The sequence below is a fragment of the Cibotium barometz genome, chromosome 37 (genome assembly GCF_041138505.1).
Source record: "Cibotium barometz isolate CiBa-2024 chromosome 37, ASM4113850v1, whole genome shotgun sequence".
NCBI lineage: Eukaryota > Viridiplantae > Streptophyta > Polypodiopsida > Cyatheales > Cibotiaceae > Cibotium > Cibotium barometz.
Window position 1 is genome coordinate 16,449,471 of NC_141082.1, and position 20,128 is coordinate 16,469,598.

Below are 20,128 nucleotides of genomic sequence, written 5' to 3' on the forward strand. Positions count from 1 at the left end.
TCATGCTCGTACGAAGCACATAGAGGTCCACTACCACTTCGTCAGAGAGAAGGTCTTGGCAGGAGACCTTGACCTTGTTTATGTCAGCACAGAGGATCAGGTAGCTGACATCTTCACCAAAGCATTGGGTACAGAGAAGCTCCGCAGATTCAGGGCTTCGCTTGGTGTACATGAGATGGAGTTGAGCTCGAGGGGGAGTGTTGAGATATCGAGCTCTAGTGAGGCGGTGGACACTGATGACCCGCCTGGGGGATAGGCCCCGCACTTACACCACTGGCATGGTTGGTGAGATCTTGGGTGATATGCGGCCAGTGGGATGACAGGCTGTGTGACAGCCACTCTAGAGACTGGCATAGTTATAGCGCCAGCTCATTTAGTCGGGTTCACACTATAGAGAACCCGTGTATGTATTGGTTGAGTACCTTTCATATTGTGTGGACTCTTATCTTTGTATATGGTGTGTTGAGTGTTGAGTAGAGAAGAAGACGATTTTCAACCTCTCACCTTGTGTGTTCTCTATTAGGGTTTTGTGAGTGTGTGTGTGTGCTTGCAAGAGCTCAAGCTCTCTTCCCCCCTGCATCTTTTCAATTCCTCGGTTCTTCCAAAACTGAACTTAGAAAAACTTCCCTTGCCCGAAAAGCACAGGCGATTCCTCCAGGATAAAATTTTACTCTAACGTAGTCAGGGTCATTTACTGACCAAACTGATCCAACCGAACCTAAAGTCACTTGGTTAGATCAAGGAAGAAACTTGCACTTGGATCATAGAGATCAATGCTTTTTTTCCCATCGAGAGGCACAGCCGTTGATTCCTTTTTCCATAGAACAATTCGTGATTTACTTCATCTAGCGTACTATAATAGAAATTGAGTCTCAATTTACGGATCCAACCACTGTAGTGATGGGATCCAATTTAGAATTTGGTTAGGTTTTGTCCCGGGTACCAGGGAAAAGAGTTCCCAGGCCCCCTAGCCGGAAGTTCATGCAAACATAAAACTAGTCACACCACTTACACACCCAATATGAAATTGCCTTTTTCTCAACATCAGCTAAACTTAAAACAATCCTTTAATGAAACCATTATGTCACTGATCACAATCCTCAAAATCTCTGGTTGAATCCATATTTCCAATCATTCATTCATCGGTGTACTTATGGCATCATTGGCAACCAGAACGCTCACCACACCTGTTCACTCAGGGGCCTTTTCGATAGTTTCTAGCTCATAGTAACATAACAACATGGAATCTCCATGGAAGATCAGCAATATCAACCAACAGATCCATATAAAAGAGCCATGGACTCATCCGTTGTTGAGGACCAGCAAGGTCAATCAACCAGATCCATGCCCGGATCCATACATCCACTTCCACATGCATACATCCACATCCACATCCACATCCACATCCACATCCACATCCACATCCACATTCATATCCATATCCATATCCATATCCATACATCCATTTCCACATTCACATCCATATCCATACATCCATTTCCACATTCACATCCACATCCATACATCCATTTCCACATCCACATCCACATCCACATCCACATCCACATCCACATCTACATCCACATTCACATTCATACATCCATTTCCACATCCTCATTTATACATCCACATCCACATCCACATCCACATCCACATCCACATCCACATCCATACATCCACATCCACATATCCACATCCATACATCCACATTCACATCTACATCCATACATCTATTTCCACATCCACATTCATACATCCACATCCACATCCAATTCAAATGGATGCTTCTCATTGATAAATTCTCAATTCAAAAATCAAACTCTATTCTAGTTAAGCTAGAGGTTATGAAAATGGCTTTTTATGCTTTTATGCTAATAAAATTATAGTAAACTTATGATTTAATTCCATAAATTGGATTTAGGTCCAATGATAGTTATTCTATCATAATTGTATTATAAAGTCTTATTTCTTTCAAAAATATTAAAAATTATCAGTAATAGTAGACCGAAGCTATGGTAAAATTTTTAAGAAATTAATACATAATTCATTTTTGTACATAATGTGAAAAGAGGAATTCCTACCATATTCTAGGATTAGTTATCCTATGCTAAAAGAATGATTTTCATCACATTCATGGAAAACTAATTTTTAGTGTTTATGCATAAATAAGTAATTAAGAAAAGAGGTAACTTTGGTAATTTTATTTTTATGCAAAAAGAGAAATCCCCATGATAATGGAGATCCATGTAACTAAATGGAAAAAGAGAAATTTTGGTATATTAAAATAATGAATATTTTATTTAAAGAGAAATTTTAGATAAATTTATTTTATGTATGACAAAATTTAAATGATAAAAGAGGAATTCCCATGACATTTGGAATTCAATCATTTAAATAGTAAAAGTGGAATTCTTGGCATATTTGAATTAATGGATATTTTTATTTAAATTTGAAGAGGAATTTTAGATAAATTTAATTTATGCATGAGAAAATTTAAATGATAAAAGATGAATTCCCATGACATTTGGAATTCAATCATTTAAATGTAAAAAGAGGAATTCCCATGATATTTGAGATCCAAGAAATTAAATGGAAAAAAAGAGAAATTTTTAGTACAATTCAAATTATGAGTATTTATCAAAAGTGGAATTTTGAGCATTATTTGGAAATATGGGTAGAATTGATTTTTGTAAATCCCATGAATCTTTTACTTAAAAGAAGGATATTGAATATAATTCACTTGAGAAATTTGAGAAAGAATATGAAAATATCCATCGAGAAAAAGTGCCTTTAACTAGGCCAAGTAATTGCTGGCAGAAATTTAGAAAAAGTCCTATCGGTATCGAAAGTAGAAAATGTTACTAAATGTGAATACGATGTGAATAAGATGAGAATATGATGTGATAAGATGTGAATAAGATGTGAATAAGATGAGAATATGATGTGATAAGATGTCGTGTGATGTAAATGAATGTCAATGGGATGTGAGGTGATGTAAATGGATGTGGATGTGTGAATGAAGAGATGAGAATGAGATGTGAGGATATGTGAAAGGATGTGATGTGATGTAAATGGATGTGGATGTGGATGGGATAAGATGTGATGTAAATATATGTGAATGTGAATGTGACGAGATGTGATGATATCTGAATGGGTGTGACATGATGTAATGTGGATGGAATGAATGCGATATGATGTGGATAGATGTGGATGTGATGTAATGTGGATGTGGATAGATGTGGATGTGATGTAATGTGGATGTGGATAGATGTGGACATGATGTAATGTGGATGGAATGTATGTGATGGAACGGGGATGCAATGAATGTGATGGATGTGAATGGATGCGATGAGATGTGAATGGATGTGAATGTGACGTGATGTAAATAGATGTGAATGGATGATATGTGATGTGAATGGATGTGATGTGATGTGGATCGGGGTAGATGTGAATGGATGTGAATGTGACGTGATGTAAATAGATGTGAATGGATGAGATGTGATGTAAATAGATGTGAATGGATGAGATGTGATGTGAATGGATGTGATGTGATGTGAATCGAGATAGATGTGAATGGATGAGATGTGATGTGAATGGACGTGATGTGATGTGGATTGGGGTAGATGTGAATGGATGTGATGTGAATCAAGATATATGTGAATGGATGAGATGAGATGTGAATGGATGTGATGTGGTGATGTGAATCGGGATAGATGTGAATGGATGAGATGTGATGTGAATTGATGTGATGTGATGTGAATTGGGATAGATGTGAATGGAGGAGATGTGATGATAATGGATGAGATGTGATGAGGATAGATATGATGAGATGCAATATGATGTGATTGGATGAGAGTGGATGAAGGACGATAGGAATACATATGATTGAATGTGGATTAAGCAAAGTAAATTGATGTAGAAGAATGTGGAATAACGAGAAATTATGTGGAACAATGTGGAAAGATGAGAGTTCGTTAGAATCTCTGTATTTATGACCTGTTTTTAAATGATTGTTTTATGTCAAGAATGCTGGGGAAGCATTTTGACCATCTTGTGAATGAGGTCGTGGAGACCTAAGTGATAAAGTTACAATAGCGGAGAGTCAACGGAGGACATCTCGCGTAGCAAGGTCGGCCGAGGTCTTGACCAGCCTCGGTTTGATTAAAATGGTGAGCTCTCGGTACGGTGGATGAGGGACCAAGAAAGCGACCTATGAGTGAAGCGCTAGGTGACCTACGAAGGATCCTAGAGGGTGTTGACCATACGGTGCTCGCGCTCTGGGTCGCCGAAGATACCCACACGTGCGTCGAGGAAGAAAATGGAACAAGGTGTTAGAGTTGTTTTCTGAACTTGGGCATGGATCTGGTTGATTGACCTTGCTGGTCCTCAAAACGGATGAGTCCATGGCTCTTTTATATGGATCTGTTAGTTGATCTTGCTGATCTTCAACAGAGAATCCATTTGGATTTTTATAAGTGAATATATTTTCGGGTACTATGAGCTAGGAACTTTTGAAAAGGTCCCTTTGAGTGGACAGGTGGTGAGCGTTCTAGTTGCCAATGATGCCATAGGTACACCAATGAAAGAATGATTGGAAATTAGAATTCAACCGGATATTTTGGAGGATTATGATCAGTGATACTATGGTTTCATTAAAAGATTGTTTTAAAGGCAATTGAATCTGTGAAACAGGCAATTTCATATTGGGTGTATAAGTGGTGTGACTATCTTGAAGTTTGCATGAAGCGCCGGCTAGGGGGCCTGGGAACTCTTTTCCTTGGTACCCAAGACAAAACATAACCAAATTCCTAAATGGATTCTATCACTACAGTGGTTGGGCGGTTGGCTAACCCATGGGACTGGATGGGGTTGGGTTAGACTGATGGATCCCTAAAATGAGATTGAATTCTGTTATGTTACAATAGATGAAGTAAATCCCGGATAGTCCTAAGTTCAATGGAAAAGAATCAACGGCTGTGCGAGGAAAAAAGCCTTGGTCTCTATGATCCAAGTGCAAGTCTCTTCCTTGATCTGACCATGTGACTTACTGGTTCGGTCGGATCAGTTTGGTTAGTTAAGGCTCTTGACTACATTAGAATAAAAATATCTTGGAGGAATTGCCTGTGCTTTCTGGGAAAGGGAAGTTTTTTCTGGGTTCATTTTTGGAACAAACGGAGGGATTAGTCTCTTTTTTCGGATATTCGGGGGCGAGGCCCCGAGTGAGAGGCTCTGCCATATGCAAGAAGTGCTACTTCTGCTACTAGCATCCCAAAATTCATTGTGCAGAGGGGGAAGGGATATTTCAAATTCATCTATAGTATCGGGCTGCCGCCCTCTACCCATTCCTTTACGTCTGTCCATAGGGTTGGTGAATTGCATAACAGTTACCCCAATGGCATTTGGACAGGCATGGATAGCACAGTCACGAGACTCCCTATATCTCTAGGTTCTTTGGAGACAGAGGGCTCTTCCCATGTAGATGTCTCGTATTCTACCATCCTTTAACCCATTTCTTCAAACATTCTGGACATTGTGTCTGCTTGGGACTCCTCTTCTGTTCCTTCTAGAATTGGGGTTGGCACGTCCAATACCCTATCCTAATTTGTCTTGTTTCGTGGGTAAACTGTATCCCTTACCCTGTTGGCCCTCAGCTTTGGCTTCATGAAGCCGTTGGTATTCTTCGACTAAGGCCTTGGCATCTTCAAGCTTTCTTATTTCTTCGTCGCGGCATTGGGATATTCACCGACCCCCTTAGGAGTCGTTGGTTGCTCTCCTTGCTTCCCTTGGTCTGATCCTCTATAATTGATCTCTTGACCCCCTTCTTCCTTTGATTCGGTGGATCCGGTATCAATTGTATCTTCTTGAGATCCATCTTGGATTATGACTCGTGTCTCACCCTTACCTACTTTTTTAACTCTTCTCCTTCAGCCACTTCTAGGAATAGTCGCATCCGCTCAATTTCTTCCCTTGTCTTCTAGTTGAGCTTGATTTCTTCCCTTGTCTTCTAGTTGAGCTTGATTTCTTCCCTTGTCTTCTAGTTGAGCTTGAGCTCTTGCCAAGACATTGAGTAGTGTGATCTTCCCAAGTTGTACACTAATGGTCCGGATGGTGGCTTGATTGGTAGTAGAAGCAGGGCTACTTGCTCGGTATGGACAATCTTTGATCAAATGATCAATTTCACATTTAGTACAGGTGAGCACTGGCATGCCATTGGCGAAACCACCACTTGTTGTGGTTGATGTGTATGACTCATATTCTTGTTTGGGCAATCGGCTACTTGATGTGGCCCTCTGCAACCAAAGCATTGTAGTGGTCTCCATCTCAAATTCGAGCTCATGCCCTTGGCCTTCCATTGTACCATGGTTTGAAACACAGGTACTAGCGTGTTATTCTGTAGGACATAGTATTCCAGCGTAACCTCAACTGTATCCTCGTAATACTCTCCACTAAGTTCTATTTCCTGCACCATATCAACATCTTCTGACAGCTCTTCAATAAATACTAGATTGATCTTAGCTTGTGGTGGTAGAACTGGTGGCGGAAGGGTGAAGCGTCTTGTACCCTGAACATCCCCCTACGTAAGTAGGAAGAGTTGGGTTGTCCTACAGTAGCGGTGATCTGTATAGGTGGTGCCGGTTAAGCCAATGGGGCTCTAAGTGCTGGTAGGAAGAGTTGGGTTGTCCTGCAGTAGCGGTGATCTATATAGGTGGTGCCGGTTAAGCCAATGGGGCTCTAAGTGTTGGTAGCTATGTAACATTTTGAAACCTTGGATATCTACACATTGAAGTGTCATGATTTCCTAATTTGACACAGTGATGTGAGCACAATAGAGTAATGGTCTCGCTCTTAACTGTGGACACTCGGTGGTGTGATTTAATCTGTACATAGAGCACCACACCAATTCCCTGCGGGGATAAAGGTGATTATGCCCATGCCCAGATGTTTCTCATCCCTCCTTGACTTTCAATTTTTCTAATATGGCATTACTGAGCTCATCCACCGTCATTATTCTGACTTGCTTGCTTTGGGTTCCAATTTCTTGGTGGCTCAAGACATGCGAAGTCGTAGTTGCTGGGTGCGTCTATTTAGCGAGCCAAGAGCAGTGAGCACAGAGCAGTGAGTAGAAATAAAGTCCTTGTGAAAGTGAGCAAGTAGGGGCATGGTATGATGTTAAGCGAGCATGTAATGTTAAAGAGAAGAGTGAAACCATAGTGCAACTCTATAATGAATAGAACAAAGAAGACTAAAAAAGTTTAAAAATGACTATTGCAAATAAAGCATTTTCAAATGAATGGTGCGGATATAAAAAATCACTACAAAACTCATACTACTTGGCTCGCTAAAAAGACGCTGAATTGGTCATTGAGCTACTAATAGAAACAAACTATTGTTTGCAACCACATGGAAACCACAGCAACCAGAGAGCATAGAAATCAAGCCATTAAGATGCACACCAATTTTAATAGCCATACCACTGACACAACAATATAATACTCTTTAGAAACCATAACCATAGGATTTAAAAATTTTATAATCCAAATAAAAATTGTCCAACAATCAGCTACATGCTATTGTAAAAAACATTCAGAAGCATAACATCCATCAAAACATTACTTCCAATAGTCCCAAAAAAATGATTGTCTCAATTAAAAAAAAGACTATCTCTAATGGCATTCTGATGTAGACATGTGATCCTCATAACTGCAAGAGACACAAAGAAAAGAAAATAAGCTTTATCAATACAAAATTATTCTCTACTAACATATTTATCTTTTCAACATGCATACCTTTGCTGAGTATGGTTCTAACAGGTGATCATAGATCCGCTCATCCTTGTCTAACATTATGACATTGCGATCCATAAATGCTGCCACTAGCCCAAGAGTTCCAGTGCCAGCAAACAAATCCAAAATCGTGTCCCCAGGACGACTGAAGACGGAGACGATGTATTTGCTAAGCCGCTGACCTCTCTGACAACCGCCCCGCCATGGTCTACCCTTTCTCTTCACCAGATCCTCCGATGGCACTCTTGAAAATGCACACAAACCATTAACCATATGCCATAAAGATCACCGAAAATCATTTTAAATTCTATCTTGATTTGAATGCATACATACATGTCAAAGATAAGATCTTGCCCTACATCAAGATCATCACCTAGTGCCAAATCCCTTAGTTGATCCCCATGCATCACAAAGCTTGTAGCAGGAGATGTTGAGCGAACAAAAACAGCCAATATTAGACAAGTGACCTACAAGCAAAGACACATTGGTTGTTCATGCATTTTCACCTTAAATGGGACAAAGAAGATTTGCACAAATGACAGCCCCAAAGAGAACAACACCAATACCTGGGTAGTAATCATTTGCCCCATCTTCTTCCCAATAGGTGGAGTACACCTCACAACCTGTCTATGATAAATGCCAAACCCAACGCTCTGTGCAACCTGCTCAATGGTCACTCCTTCTTCCATAGTGTAAAGGCATGTAAAGAAGCCTCGATCCGAGAGACAAGAATCAACAACTTTAAAAGTAGAGTCATACATGCCATCCCCAATCTTATTCCAATATGGAACCTTGTTTGCAACACAACCTCCAATGATGATATTTGAGGGGAAGTCTGCAAATATCAACTCCACACAGTAATCGGACCCTCTACTCTTGACATTCCCTACTGTGCAAATAACATTCATGGCATCAAGCACTTGCTTTCCCAATGAGGATGCATCCTCCATGTTCACAAAAGTAGCTGCAAGGTCCTCAATACTGACATTGAAGGCATAAATGGTTCCTATAGACAGGTTTTTGACATTTAACACACATAGTCTCAAGTCAAAACAATCGGATCACGATAGAGATGAGGTAGGAAGCTCACATACCTGGAGCTTGCAATGTCTTGGTTATGATGTCAGTTGGTTGTATCCCGCCTGCACTACTATTGGATGTCTGTTGTTGACTCTGCTCCCTATTTGCTTCCATTGCTCGATTCACCTCCAATGCACGATTCACTATTTCCCTCCCTAAATTCACTGGCAATGACTTACGAAAAGAAGCCGATGCAATCGATGTTGCATGTGATGTGGATGTGGCCTCATTATGATCAATTTGCTGGCTACGAAGCTCCAATATAGACTTATGTTGGCGATACAGATCAAGCTCCTCCTCAGGCACATGGTTTCTTTCAAGGTCCAACCACCACGGGCAGAAACGAGACTCTATGCTTGACATGGCCTGTTCAATGACAAACATGGGTAAACACAACTCACCCTCAATATGAACATGTTTCTCAATCATGGATTCAAAATGACAAATTCAATCACTTACTCTTCCAAGCTTCAAATCGGCATACATATAAGATTGATTGTCAACACAAAGCCACACACTAGCGAGAGGGGGTAAAATATCCAATTGGTGCTCCTCAATTTCAGAAAGCAACCATCTGCAAGCCAAAGCACAAATGATAAAACAACACACAGAAAGAAGCATGCATGTTTTTTAACAAGGAATATCTGGGTTATGTTGGAGGAAAACCTATAAACGACTCGCCGTGCAGCACTTTGTAGGCCTGGTTGATGGTCAATATCATGGCTAAATTTTATGCCTCCTTCGTGCACTTTGAAAGCCCTTTTGAAGTACTTTCTTCTGCATAGAACAACAAAAGAGGTGAATCGGCTCTCACCTGGCAACCTGACTCGATCGGCATTTTTAATATCATTTTGGATTCTCAAACCCAGCTCCGTGATCTGAAGCCAGTAGGAGTACATGTGCAGCCATTCCCTAACCTTTGTCTTATCATTTGGCATACCCTCAAGTGATCGCACTGCAGCCTGAGAGTTGTCCAATAGCTTGACAATGTGAGCCTTATCTGTATCTCTGATGCAAGCAGAACCTATCATATTGAGCTTTTCCTCTGTGGCCACATGATTGCTTGACGCGTGCCATGGGAGGGAGAGCACTGCACACCAAAAGGCCTCACCGTTGGAGGGATCAGCAATCCTTGCATATTTTGATGTTTTTCCTCTGTAGAGAACTTCTACCTTTCGAGTCACATTCTCCCTAGCAGACTCGGCAAGTGGTCCATTTGATGCCTCATCAATTTTTTGCTCCATCTCATCCTTGAACAAGAGCCAAGTCATAATCTGGATTGGCAAATGAAGCCAACTAGGCCTTCCTCTGGCAGATGCACTCTGCATCTCTCTCTCAACCCATAGCTTGTCCTCATTGTCCAAATGTGCCATGAGAGTTGTTAGGTCGGACTCTCCCAATCTTCTTAGTTGAAATAGACGATCACCAAATGTGGTTGGCACAAATGCATAATCATGCGTCCTACAAAACAAAGAAGAAATATGTTAATATTCTTGAGTACAAACAACTTACTTGACATAGAAGGAGACTCTGATAACAAATTAACTTACTTGTTCAACCTGGACAATGAAAACAAAAGCTCACCCACATCCCTCCGCTCGAACACATAAAATTTACAGAGAACACAACAATGCATGGACAAATCCCCTTGAAATCCTGTAATAAAACACAAAATTAGGAAGGACAAAGAAGCATAAGAAACTATAACATCCCAATGAGAACTCACCTGTAGAAATGCAGTCCATCCAAGCATTGTGTCGATTATTACCATCAAGAATATGCACCATTTTTCGGCTCAAGTACGGACCCCACTCGGGGTCAAGTGCAAGAGTTTCCTCAAATTGTTGATTCACAGTCCTCCAATGCTCATCCCAAGATTCCTCCCTCTCTTGTGTCAATGGTGTCTCCTCCCCTTCCAAGTCCATAATTGATACTGTGAAAGCTCCCATGCTCTCAATGTACCCACCTAGTTTTTTGAAGCTTCGAGTAAGAGATTTATCTGTTGAGGGAGAAACCTTTCGGATTGCCTCCGTCTGGATCATCCTACAGAGAGGAACACGTGGAGGTGGAGACCTAAATTTGACTCCTATCCTATCTAAAAAGGCTTGTGGAGTAGATGTCTCTAGAATCTTCCCAAAAATATCAACCTTATTTTTTTTCTGCTTGCTTCCTTCAGTTTGGGTTGTGACAACTGTTTCTTCTTGATCCTCTAGTGGATGTGTGTTCTCTTCCCCCTCTATCTCTCTCCCAGTATCCTCAGTATTCTCACCTTCATCCTCATTATCACCACCTTGAGTATTCTCACCCTCATTTTGATCACCTTTATTTTCCTCAATTGCCCCCACTACATTTTGTCCATCCTCCTCATTTCTCTCATCACTATGTAGATGCTGCCTATCCATATCCACCTCGAGGTTAGTGTCATCTATGATATGTACCGCATGCTCTGTAGTAGTAGGGTTTGAGGAGGCGGCTTGCTCCAAAGTGCTAGAAAAATCAGCTTGCCTCCTTGTGTGTCTCGATGAGCTCTCACCTGGGCCAACCTGCACACTCTTTTTCCGCTTAGCAAGAGGTAACTCATCCATTTTTGCACAACAAGAACCTTTCAAGCAAGATGCTCTAGTGAAATGACTCGAACTCATTTGAAAACCAGATAGCCATGCAAAAATACAAGAACAAATCTTCAAATAGGATTGTACTCGTATTGTATAATTAATTGATTATTTTAACAGCAAATTCAGTAATACGACACAAACCTAAAGAAAAGGTGGCACATTCACTAAAGAGAGTAAATTCAGTACTGCAACACAATCATCAAACAAAGGTGGCACATTCACTATCCAACAAAACGGCCAACTCATTATAACGAACAAAATATCTTTGAGATTATCATATGGAGTGCTTTGGCCCAAATTCCAAGGCATTCAAAGCCGTATTGAATATTTTAAAAAAATCTCCATTGGAAAATATTTACGGAGCCCTTTTCAGGTGTTCAATTCAAGGCATTCAAATTTATTGGAAAATATATAAAGATTCGGCAGCCCAAATCTGAAGGCATTCAATATTGAGTACTAATAAACTTTAGAAGTGATATTTCGCAATCCAACACTTTTTTAAGGACAAACTTTTTTCTTTTTGTGCTATTGTTCTTTAGATGCACATGTTTGCTGGTCTCCTCTCTCGACTGTGTGAGCCGTTTCTCAACCAAGAAGACATCAAATGTGAGTTTTTTGAGCTTCTTGTATACACAAAGTCTGCATAATATAGACAGTAGTAAGAGAGACAATCTATGCAATGTGTTTGAGACAGCACCATATAGATAGCATGTTCTTACACTACTCTCTCCAAATTTCTGCCGCCGGGGGGATCCAAGGGGGGCCGGCGGCAGCCATTTAGGCCCCCCTTGGCGGGGGAGTTCGGGGGCAGCGCCCCCGAAGCTTGAAACGAACTCAAAATCGTGATGATTTTGTCAATGCTCGGCAGCAAAACATCCTATTATTTTGTGCGCTGAGCGCACAAATTAATTCAAGAAAAATAGCAAGAGGTAACGCCGCACATCTCATACTGTGTGTGGAGTGTGGCAGCAGCAAAACATCCTATTATTTTGTGCGCTGAGCGCACAAATTCATTCAAGAAAAATAGAAAGAAGTAACGCTGCACATCTCATACTACTGTGTGTGGAGTGTGGCGGCAGCAAAACATCCTATTATTTTGTGCGCTGAGCGCACAAATTCATTCAGGCAAAATAGCACAAATTCATGGATGATGATACCTTTCTGTGTCTCTTTGTTGGGGAGAAAGATTGGAGTGGGGAGAGGGCCCTGCGCATGAGATCAGCGTTTCTTTGCTGGGGAGACGTATGATGCTTCATGATCGCTTCTCTGCGTGTGTGTTCGAGGGAAGATGCTTCTGTGTGGAGGACGACTAAAAGCGTTAAGTAATTGCTTCATAAGAAGTAGCCGACTACTAAAAACCCTAAGTTAGGCACTGGACAAATTTTTTTATCCTAACACTAATGAATTTCAACACTAAAATTTAAGGGTGGTCAATATTTTTCCGATTTATTTAAATCTATAGCACAGTTATGCTATGGCATCCAACTGGTAGAGTTTTTGAAATCTAACAGGAGATTATGAAAAAGCGCAAGAACTAACACAAAGCAAATATGTGTGTGTGTGTGTGTGCGTGTGTGTGTGTATACATACACACACGTGTACACACAAACATATATACATATATACATGTACTCTTTTTGATACCCTTCATTATGACTATTTTTGCAATACATATTTTTATTTACTTCTACCCATAGTCTTAAAATGAGCCTGGTAAAATTATATTATGGCTAGTATATGCTATTGATTAGAGCAAGAACATCTAGTATTAAAATATTTTTGGCTAATATTCAATGTAAATTCCTTAATTGTTGTTGTGATTGCATTATGCAGGGAGGCTCGTGTTTTCCTCCATTCTACAATGGGTGCATGCATCCGAGTCCCCTTCTTGAATGGCAAATGTCTTGTGTCAATCAACATGATCCGGGGGAAGCTTGGAACTATTGGTGGGATAAATGTGGAGGCCTTACTTGAAATTGGAGGAGAGTATGAGCCCATTTGTCCTTTACACTTGTATGCAGGGATTGGAGACGAGGCATATTTTATCTTGGAGCATTCATTGTCCTCTGTATATATTGCCAAATCAGAGAATTATTTTGAGACCCCAGAACAAGGCCCCTCAACTATATTTCCTCCCGGTTCTCGAAAGAGTACTCCAATGTAAGTGGCATTAACTTTGACTTTGACATTTTCTATTTTGCATTGCGCATTGAATTAGAGAGCATTGTGCTTTACAGTGACTTGGACACTGAAGAGATAGAAGAAATCAATGTCCAAGCACATGGGTCATTGCAAGAGGAGATAGAGGTCTCTCCTGTGGAAAAGTGCTTTCAACATTTGGAAGAGGAAGATGTTCAGTTTGATACTGCGGTCTCTTGCTTTCAAATAATCCGCATGTTACCTCCTACTGATGTCTTGCACACTTTAATCCATGATTGTGATTACAAAGGCAAGGTAAAAGAGCTTCCCAAGGTGTACCCAGAGTTCAGTACATATGAGCTTGAAGGTGGGAAAGGTATGGAAGGGATGGAGCAAAAATACGAGGGCAACATTTGGACAAAGTCACAAACGCAAACTAGGGCCAATAAAACTTTTGTTCTTAGGAAGAGCTTCTGCGGGGGAACCTTCCAGTGCATGAATGAGCACTGCTCCTTTAGGACACGTATGAATCAACCAAACAAACTCCATTGGAATGGGCAGCTGATAAAATCTCCAAAATATGGGAATTTAGCAATTGGGAGCTTCGGGAACCTTGAGTGTTTTTTCTGCAAGCATGTGCCAATGTGTCTTAAAGAATGTCCTGCCTGTGTCTATTATTTTATGCCAAAAGAATCAATGCATAGTAGACTATTTATTCATTATGGCAAACATACACACATGGTTTCCAAGGGAATGTGCCGAGCATCGATACGAAATATCAAGGCCTTTGTAGCACGTGCAGTGGGCATCGACCACAACGCTGGGCCCAGAAAGGTACAAATGATTGTGGCAAGGGAGGTGGTTCTAAGAGCATTCACTGATGATGACAAGGCACAGGGAGAATTTATGACAGAGAGGGAGCTACAGGAGATGTCGCAAGAGTTGCAAAGTTTGATAAATGTCAAAAAGTACGTAGGAAGTGCAATTTAGCAAAGAATAGTATGCAATTATCATCTTTAATACACTAAGTATGCTTTATGAATGCAGGGTGAAGCAGATGGTAATGCAAACACGAAAAACAACACGGCCTCTAGGTGAAGGATATGAAGCCATTCTTAATCTAAAAAGAACATGCCATTTTGAGTTCTTCCATGGTTCTCGATTTCCATTGCAAGCCACCACTACTACTGAGCGTTGCTTTATCTTTAAGATGTCTACTACTGGACCTGGTTCTGGGATTGACATTGTTTGGCGAATGGACAAGGATGGTAATGGGGATCTTAATCAAGCATGGGTCTGCTTTGATCATGTGCATCGAGTGGATACTGGATGGCATACAATGGGAGCACATGTTTATGACCACATGTAAGTTACAAGCGGTAGAGAGCATTGCTTAATTTGTGTCTTTAATATAACTCTGTTTCCATTTGTGGCATGCAGGATTGGTGAGCTATTGACAATAGCAACTTGTGAATTTAGAGAAGAGGATGAGGATGCTCAAGTCATGTTTTGGGAAAATATGAATTTGGTAATGGTGGAGCACACAGGGAAGGTAGCAAATTTTTTTGGGTTTATGGCGGATGAGGCTGGCGCTAACTGGAATGCAGTGAGACGTGTCTTCAACGACGGAAAGGAGATGATTGAAAGGGAAAGGTCATGTTTATGGCATTGGGAAGACAACCTTCGTGTCCACACGCAGAGGTACATCTATAGCCCACATCAAGAAAAGCACAGGGAGATGTGTGAGAAGTGGAGGACTGCCCCAAACAAAGAAAGTGCCCTTCAGCAATTTCGCAGGATACGAGCATGGTGGGCAACTGGCAAGGCAGCTGATAGAAACATCCCTAAGCTTCTTAGCTGGTTGAGTTGGTGGCACTATAGGGTTAGTCGATGGGGTCATTTCATTTTAAAGGTAATGTTTGTAAGAGATTATTCATTGTATTATTGTGTGCCTCCTACTTATGTGCACTGCATTGTTTTTAATCAATTTCTACCACTCTCTTGTAGGATGGAGAGCCTATTGTCAATGCTCTTGTCCCAAGGACAAATATGTCAGAGACCAAGCATGCAAGCTGGTTGGCAGGGGAGGGGTATAGGCAAAAGATTAGTCTTTATGATGCTTGTGTGACAGATCTAATCAATGCTTACTTCCAATGTGCCAGACAACTGGCTTTCTTGGAAGGAAAATACACAGGTTGTGGGCCTACATTGGAGCTTTTGGTTGAGAGAGCTCTTTCTCGACAGAAAGCAAGTCCATCCCCAATAGCTACCTCACGAGCAGTGGATGATGCAGTGGCGGGGACCCCTATGTTTTCAAATAGGGTAAAATTCAAGGGTGAGAATAAAACTATTCGAGCCAAAAGGCCACTACACGACTCGACAGAAGAAAACTTTGGCAACTCTAGCCATAGGCCTGAGTTTAACTATGTGACAAGAGAGAGGTTAGAGCCTGCAATAGAGGTCGATGAGCAATGCAAAGTTTTAGAGAGCCTTGAAAGTGATGTGCATGATACAAAGTGGGCCTTGCGGAGGATACCAACAGTGAATCGAGTTGAGTGCAACCACTGGGCATCAGGGAAAAAGTGTAGCTCAAGGTTGCGAGGGGGTGATGTCAGTCCTTGTTTTTGGAGTGATTGTCAACTATCCTCCTGGAAAAAGGAGAAGTATTGCTATTTTTGTAATACAGATGTTAGGCACACTTGGAAAATTACAAGACAATATTACATCCACCAGAGGATGTCCCTTGTGTTTGGCCCATTGCTAAAGGTACCAAGTTACAAGTGAAAGAAGCCTGCAAGCTTATTAGAGCAGGATATGACATTGGTATTCCTCTTGAGTTTTTTCTAGAAAAGGAGCTTGCAAAAGGCACTAGCGAGACAAACAAGGAGGTGAAACAATTTCCATATCGACGAGGAATTTCAAAGGCTGCATTTGGTCAAATCACTGCAGCCTTAGATATGCATGCAGAAGTTGTAGGCAGCCATATACATATAGAAGGGGTAAAGGAAACATTTAGTATTAATCCATTGACCAATGGGAGCCAAGACACATCTCTGATAGAGGTCACTATTCAGAAGAATCCAATGTGTTCATGTGTGGAGTTCAGAGATAGAGTGGCCAAGAAAAGACCATATCTTGCATGCAAGCACATATACTTTGTGTTCTTAATGATTCTTGGACAGGATGTGAACAACAATATGCATATTCATCAAGTTTGTATTTCTGAGAGAATTGTAAAAGACATGCTAACTAAGTCTATTAGAAGTCATCCTCAACAGCTTTAGGAACCTGCAACCCACTTTAGTTGAAATATGTATGGGGGTCATGTCATACCAGCTGAACCGTAGTACTTGTTTTGGAAATGTTTTGGTTAATTTATAAATTTTCCTATCTATTGTCTTTTGTTTGCTAATGGCTCTCCAACATTGTGAATACTATAGATTCAATATCTTTTTAGCGAGCCAAGCAATATGGGTTTAATAGTGATTTTTTGTATCTGCACCATTGGTTCGAAAAAAAATTTATTGCAATGGTCATTTTAGAACATTTCATGTCTTCTTTGTTTGATTGCTACAGAATTGCACTGTGGTTCCACTCTTCTCTTTAACATTTCATGCTCGCTTAACATCATACCATGCCCCCACCTGCTCACTTTCACAAGAACATGAGCTCTACTCATTGCTTTGTGCTCGCTGCTCTTGGCTCGCTTTTTGACCACCCCCGTAGTTGCTAAAGATGTTTTAACATCTTCTGGTTGTGGCAATTCTAATATATTGTGTTTATATTCAATTGCCAATTTGCAGCATGCATCAAGAGTAGTAGGCCGGGCTAATACCGAGGTAATCATGAATTTTATGGTCTCTAACCCCCCTCCGGAAACAAGGCAACAAATCTCATTAGTTAACCTTTCTTGAAGCTTGCACCTCAAATTTAAGTGCTTCAGACGAGAAACATAGTATCTCATCGACTCTTCTTCCTTTTGTTTAATATTATATAATTGTGCCACAGGGCTCCACTATCACCACTTCAGGCAAAACTGGGCACAAAAACATTCTTTAGCCTTGTGAAGTTAACCTTATCCTCAGGCTTAAGGGTTCGGAACCACTGATGAGCTTTTCCTTTCAAGGTTGGTGAGAAGGCATGTATCATTGTCACATCACTGACCGGCCCGTAGGTTTCACATATGGATTCAAAAATCTCTACATGTTGGATAGGATCCCCATTTCCAAAGAACTTTTGGACAAGTTTTGAAATGATATGGGGTTTCATCTGGGAAGGTTGGGATTCTAGAGCAGTGCCTAGTTCTCTGACCATTCCCCGGCCCATCTCTACCGCCATATTCAGCAGGTCCGCCCTTGTGGCTACATTAAGGTCCATGGCTGGGATCTATCCTAGGCACTTGAGGAATTGCTCCCCCCCTTTCTAGGCCATGTCCCCTACCTATATTGACTCTTCTAGGTATCCCGGTTCCATGGGATGGTCCAGCCGGTGCCTTGGATTGACTCCCCATTCGTTGCCTCCATACGTCTTTGCAGAATGATTATTGATCATTTGCTCAATATCTTTTTTAGTGTAGAGTTGGTCCTCTACTTCACTTGCCATGCTAGCCAGGTTACCCTCTTCTTCTATGATTGTAAACCCTTCCTTTGTCCTAGATTCCTTGTTTATGGGTTCCAAGTTTGGCATTTCTCCCTCACTCCTACCCATAACTATTTCTGGTTCCTTCCCTCGTGACTGGAGTGGGTTAAAACTTCCCGTTTCCTTGTTCTCAGCTCTCATCCTACGAGTGTCGAGCTCTTGTTTCCTTAAGCTCAATTCTCGTAGTTGTTCTACCTCACTCCATTTGAGGTCTAACTCTACTTCCTCGGTGGTGGGGAAGAATATTTGACCCGTCCTAGCCGCGCTTTCCATGTCTCATCTTATTCGAGGGGTGCCGGTATTCGACAGCCTAGAATTCGACGGTTGGAATGGCACTTCTTGTCGTGGACCAAGTCTGCACTGGTTGATGAACCCATGCCTGTAGATTGTGCTTCTTCACATGGCTGGTTTGGAGACCATGCCTATAGATTACGCTTCTTCATCATGGCTGGTTTGGAGACCAAAAAATCCCCGGGGGTGATATCAATGATACCACTAGACGTGGTTGGGGAGGGTGGTTTCTCCTCTTTCCCAAACCCAACGTATCTTGGCCCTTCTTCCATGGACTCTGCTACTAGTTTCAGCGGTGGTCAGGTTTCTTAAAACACTCCAGTGTGTGCTTGCGGAATGTCCTGATCCCACACTTCTTTGGTAGGAAGATCCAGGGTGATTCGATGCACTATCGTTGGGCGTAAGATCATCTCCGATGAGTTTTTCGGATCTTAAGTGCATGTATGTACGATTTGATAAGCTATTTGTCAACCCAATTCGCTTTTGATTCTATCGCTCTGTTTCAGATGCCGTGAAATTGCAGAGAGTGTTTCATGTCGTGAAACTACAAGAAATGGTTCACGTTGTGAACGTTATTCTGCACTTTCAAGTGCTTAAAATATTTTTACCCTTCAAGTTAGATTCTCTCTTTTTGGTATAAGACGCCTTCCTTAACTGACCCTTGTGGCCTCTGTCTGTCCAATCATTGGTTTTAGTCTACCCGCGTGAATCAGTAGAAAATGTTTCACGTCATGAAACAATAAGGGTTTCACGCCGTGAATGATTTCCAAGGGGTTCACATCGTGAACTAGTAGTAAGGGTTTCACACCATGAACAACTTCAAATCATTTCACGTCGTGAACGCCTTCTTGAACTTTCACGTGCTCAAAATTTTTGGCAGATTGCAAGGTGTCAGAGGTGTCACGATAAGGTTTTCTATTTTTGGAAAGGCAATCCCATGATTTTCGACATTAATTATGGCACTAATTTTGTGAGCGATTCGCGACATGAAATTGTAGCAGGAAATGGTTCACGGCGTGAACGACTTTTCTGCACTTTCACGTGAAACTTCCTGCATCAAATTTGGTGACTTTGGGTGCATAATACTTATCCAATTGATACCAAATCGATTGTGCCACTCCTAAGGAACGAAATACAAGTTCTTGGCACAGTCAATGGTCCCTTATGTTTTTGATTTTTATGAATTTTTTGAAATAGAAAGAAAACAATACACCAACCTGCTCATTCACGCTGGTGGTTTTAATGATGTGAATATAAAAATTAACAAGAACAAACAGTGAAGCATCCTAAAACCACTCCACTACAAACACACACAACATCACAACCAATTTCTCACAATTTTCTCTATCACACATATCTTATCCATTCATTTTCCACACAATGCACTACCAGAATGCAAGGGCAATAATGAATCCTCTCTCTCTATCTCTCTCTCTATTCTTGTCTTTCCTCTCTCTCTCTCTCTCTCTCTCTCTCTCTCTCTCTTTGCTCACTCTCTATATCCTCCTCTCTCTCTCTCTCTTCTCTTTTCTCTCTCTCTCTCTCTCTCTCTCTCTATCCTCCCTCTCTCTCTATCCATCT

The 20,128-nt window shown here is 41.1% G+C and overlaps 2 protein-coding genes across 2 annotated transcripts in view; one reads left to right on the plus strand and one right to left on the minus strand.

The window, feature by feature from the left end:
• Window positions 1-8,091: 8,091 nt before the first annotated feature.
• LOC147616999 (uncharacterized) lies at window positions 8,092-12,769 on the minus strand. The gene is made up of 5 exons (XM_086776408.1): window positions 12,637-12,769; window positions 10,591-11,407; window positions 10,415-10,520; window positions 9,531-10,325; window positions 8,092-8,095 (listed from the first exon to the last, which is right to left on the minus strand). The coding sequence occupies exons 1-5, from the start codon at window positions 12,733-12,735 to the stop codon at window positions 8,092-8,094; spliced, it is 1,821 nt and encodes a 606-aa protein (XP_086632534.1). The 5' UTR covers window positions 12,736-12,769.
• A 2,059-nt stretch (window positions 12,770-14,828) lies between these two features.
• LOC147617000 (uncharacterized) overlaps window positions 14,829-20,128 on the plus strand; it is a 24,938-nt gene continuing 19,638 nt past the window's right edge. Inside the window, exons 1-2 of the mRNA XM_086776409.1 lie at window positions 14,829-14,983; window positions 15,059-15,500. Of these exons, the coding sequence (XP_086632535.1) occupies window positions 14,829-14,983; window positions 15,059-15,500 (597 nt within the window). The remainder of the gene's footprint in view (window positions 14,984-15,058; window positions 15,501-20,128) is intronic.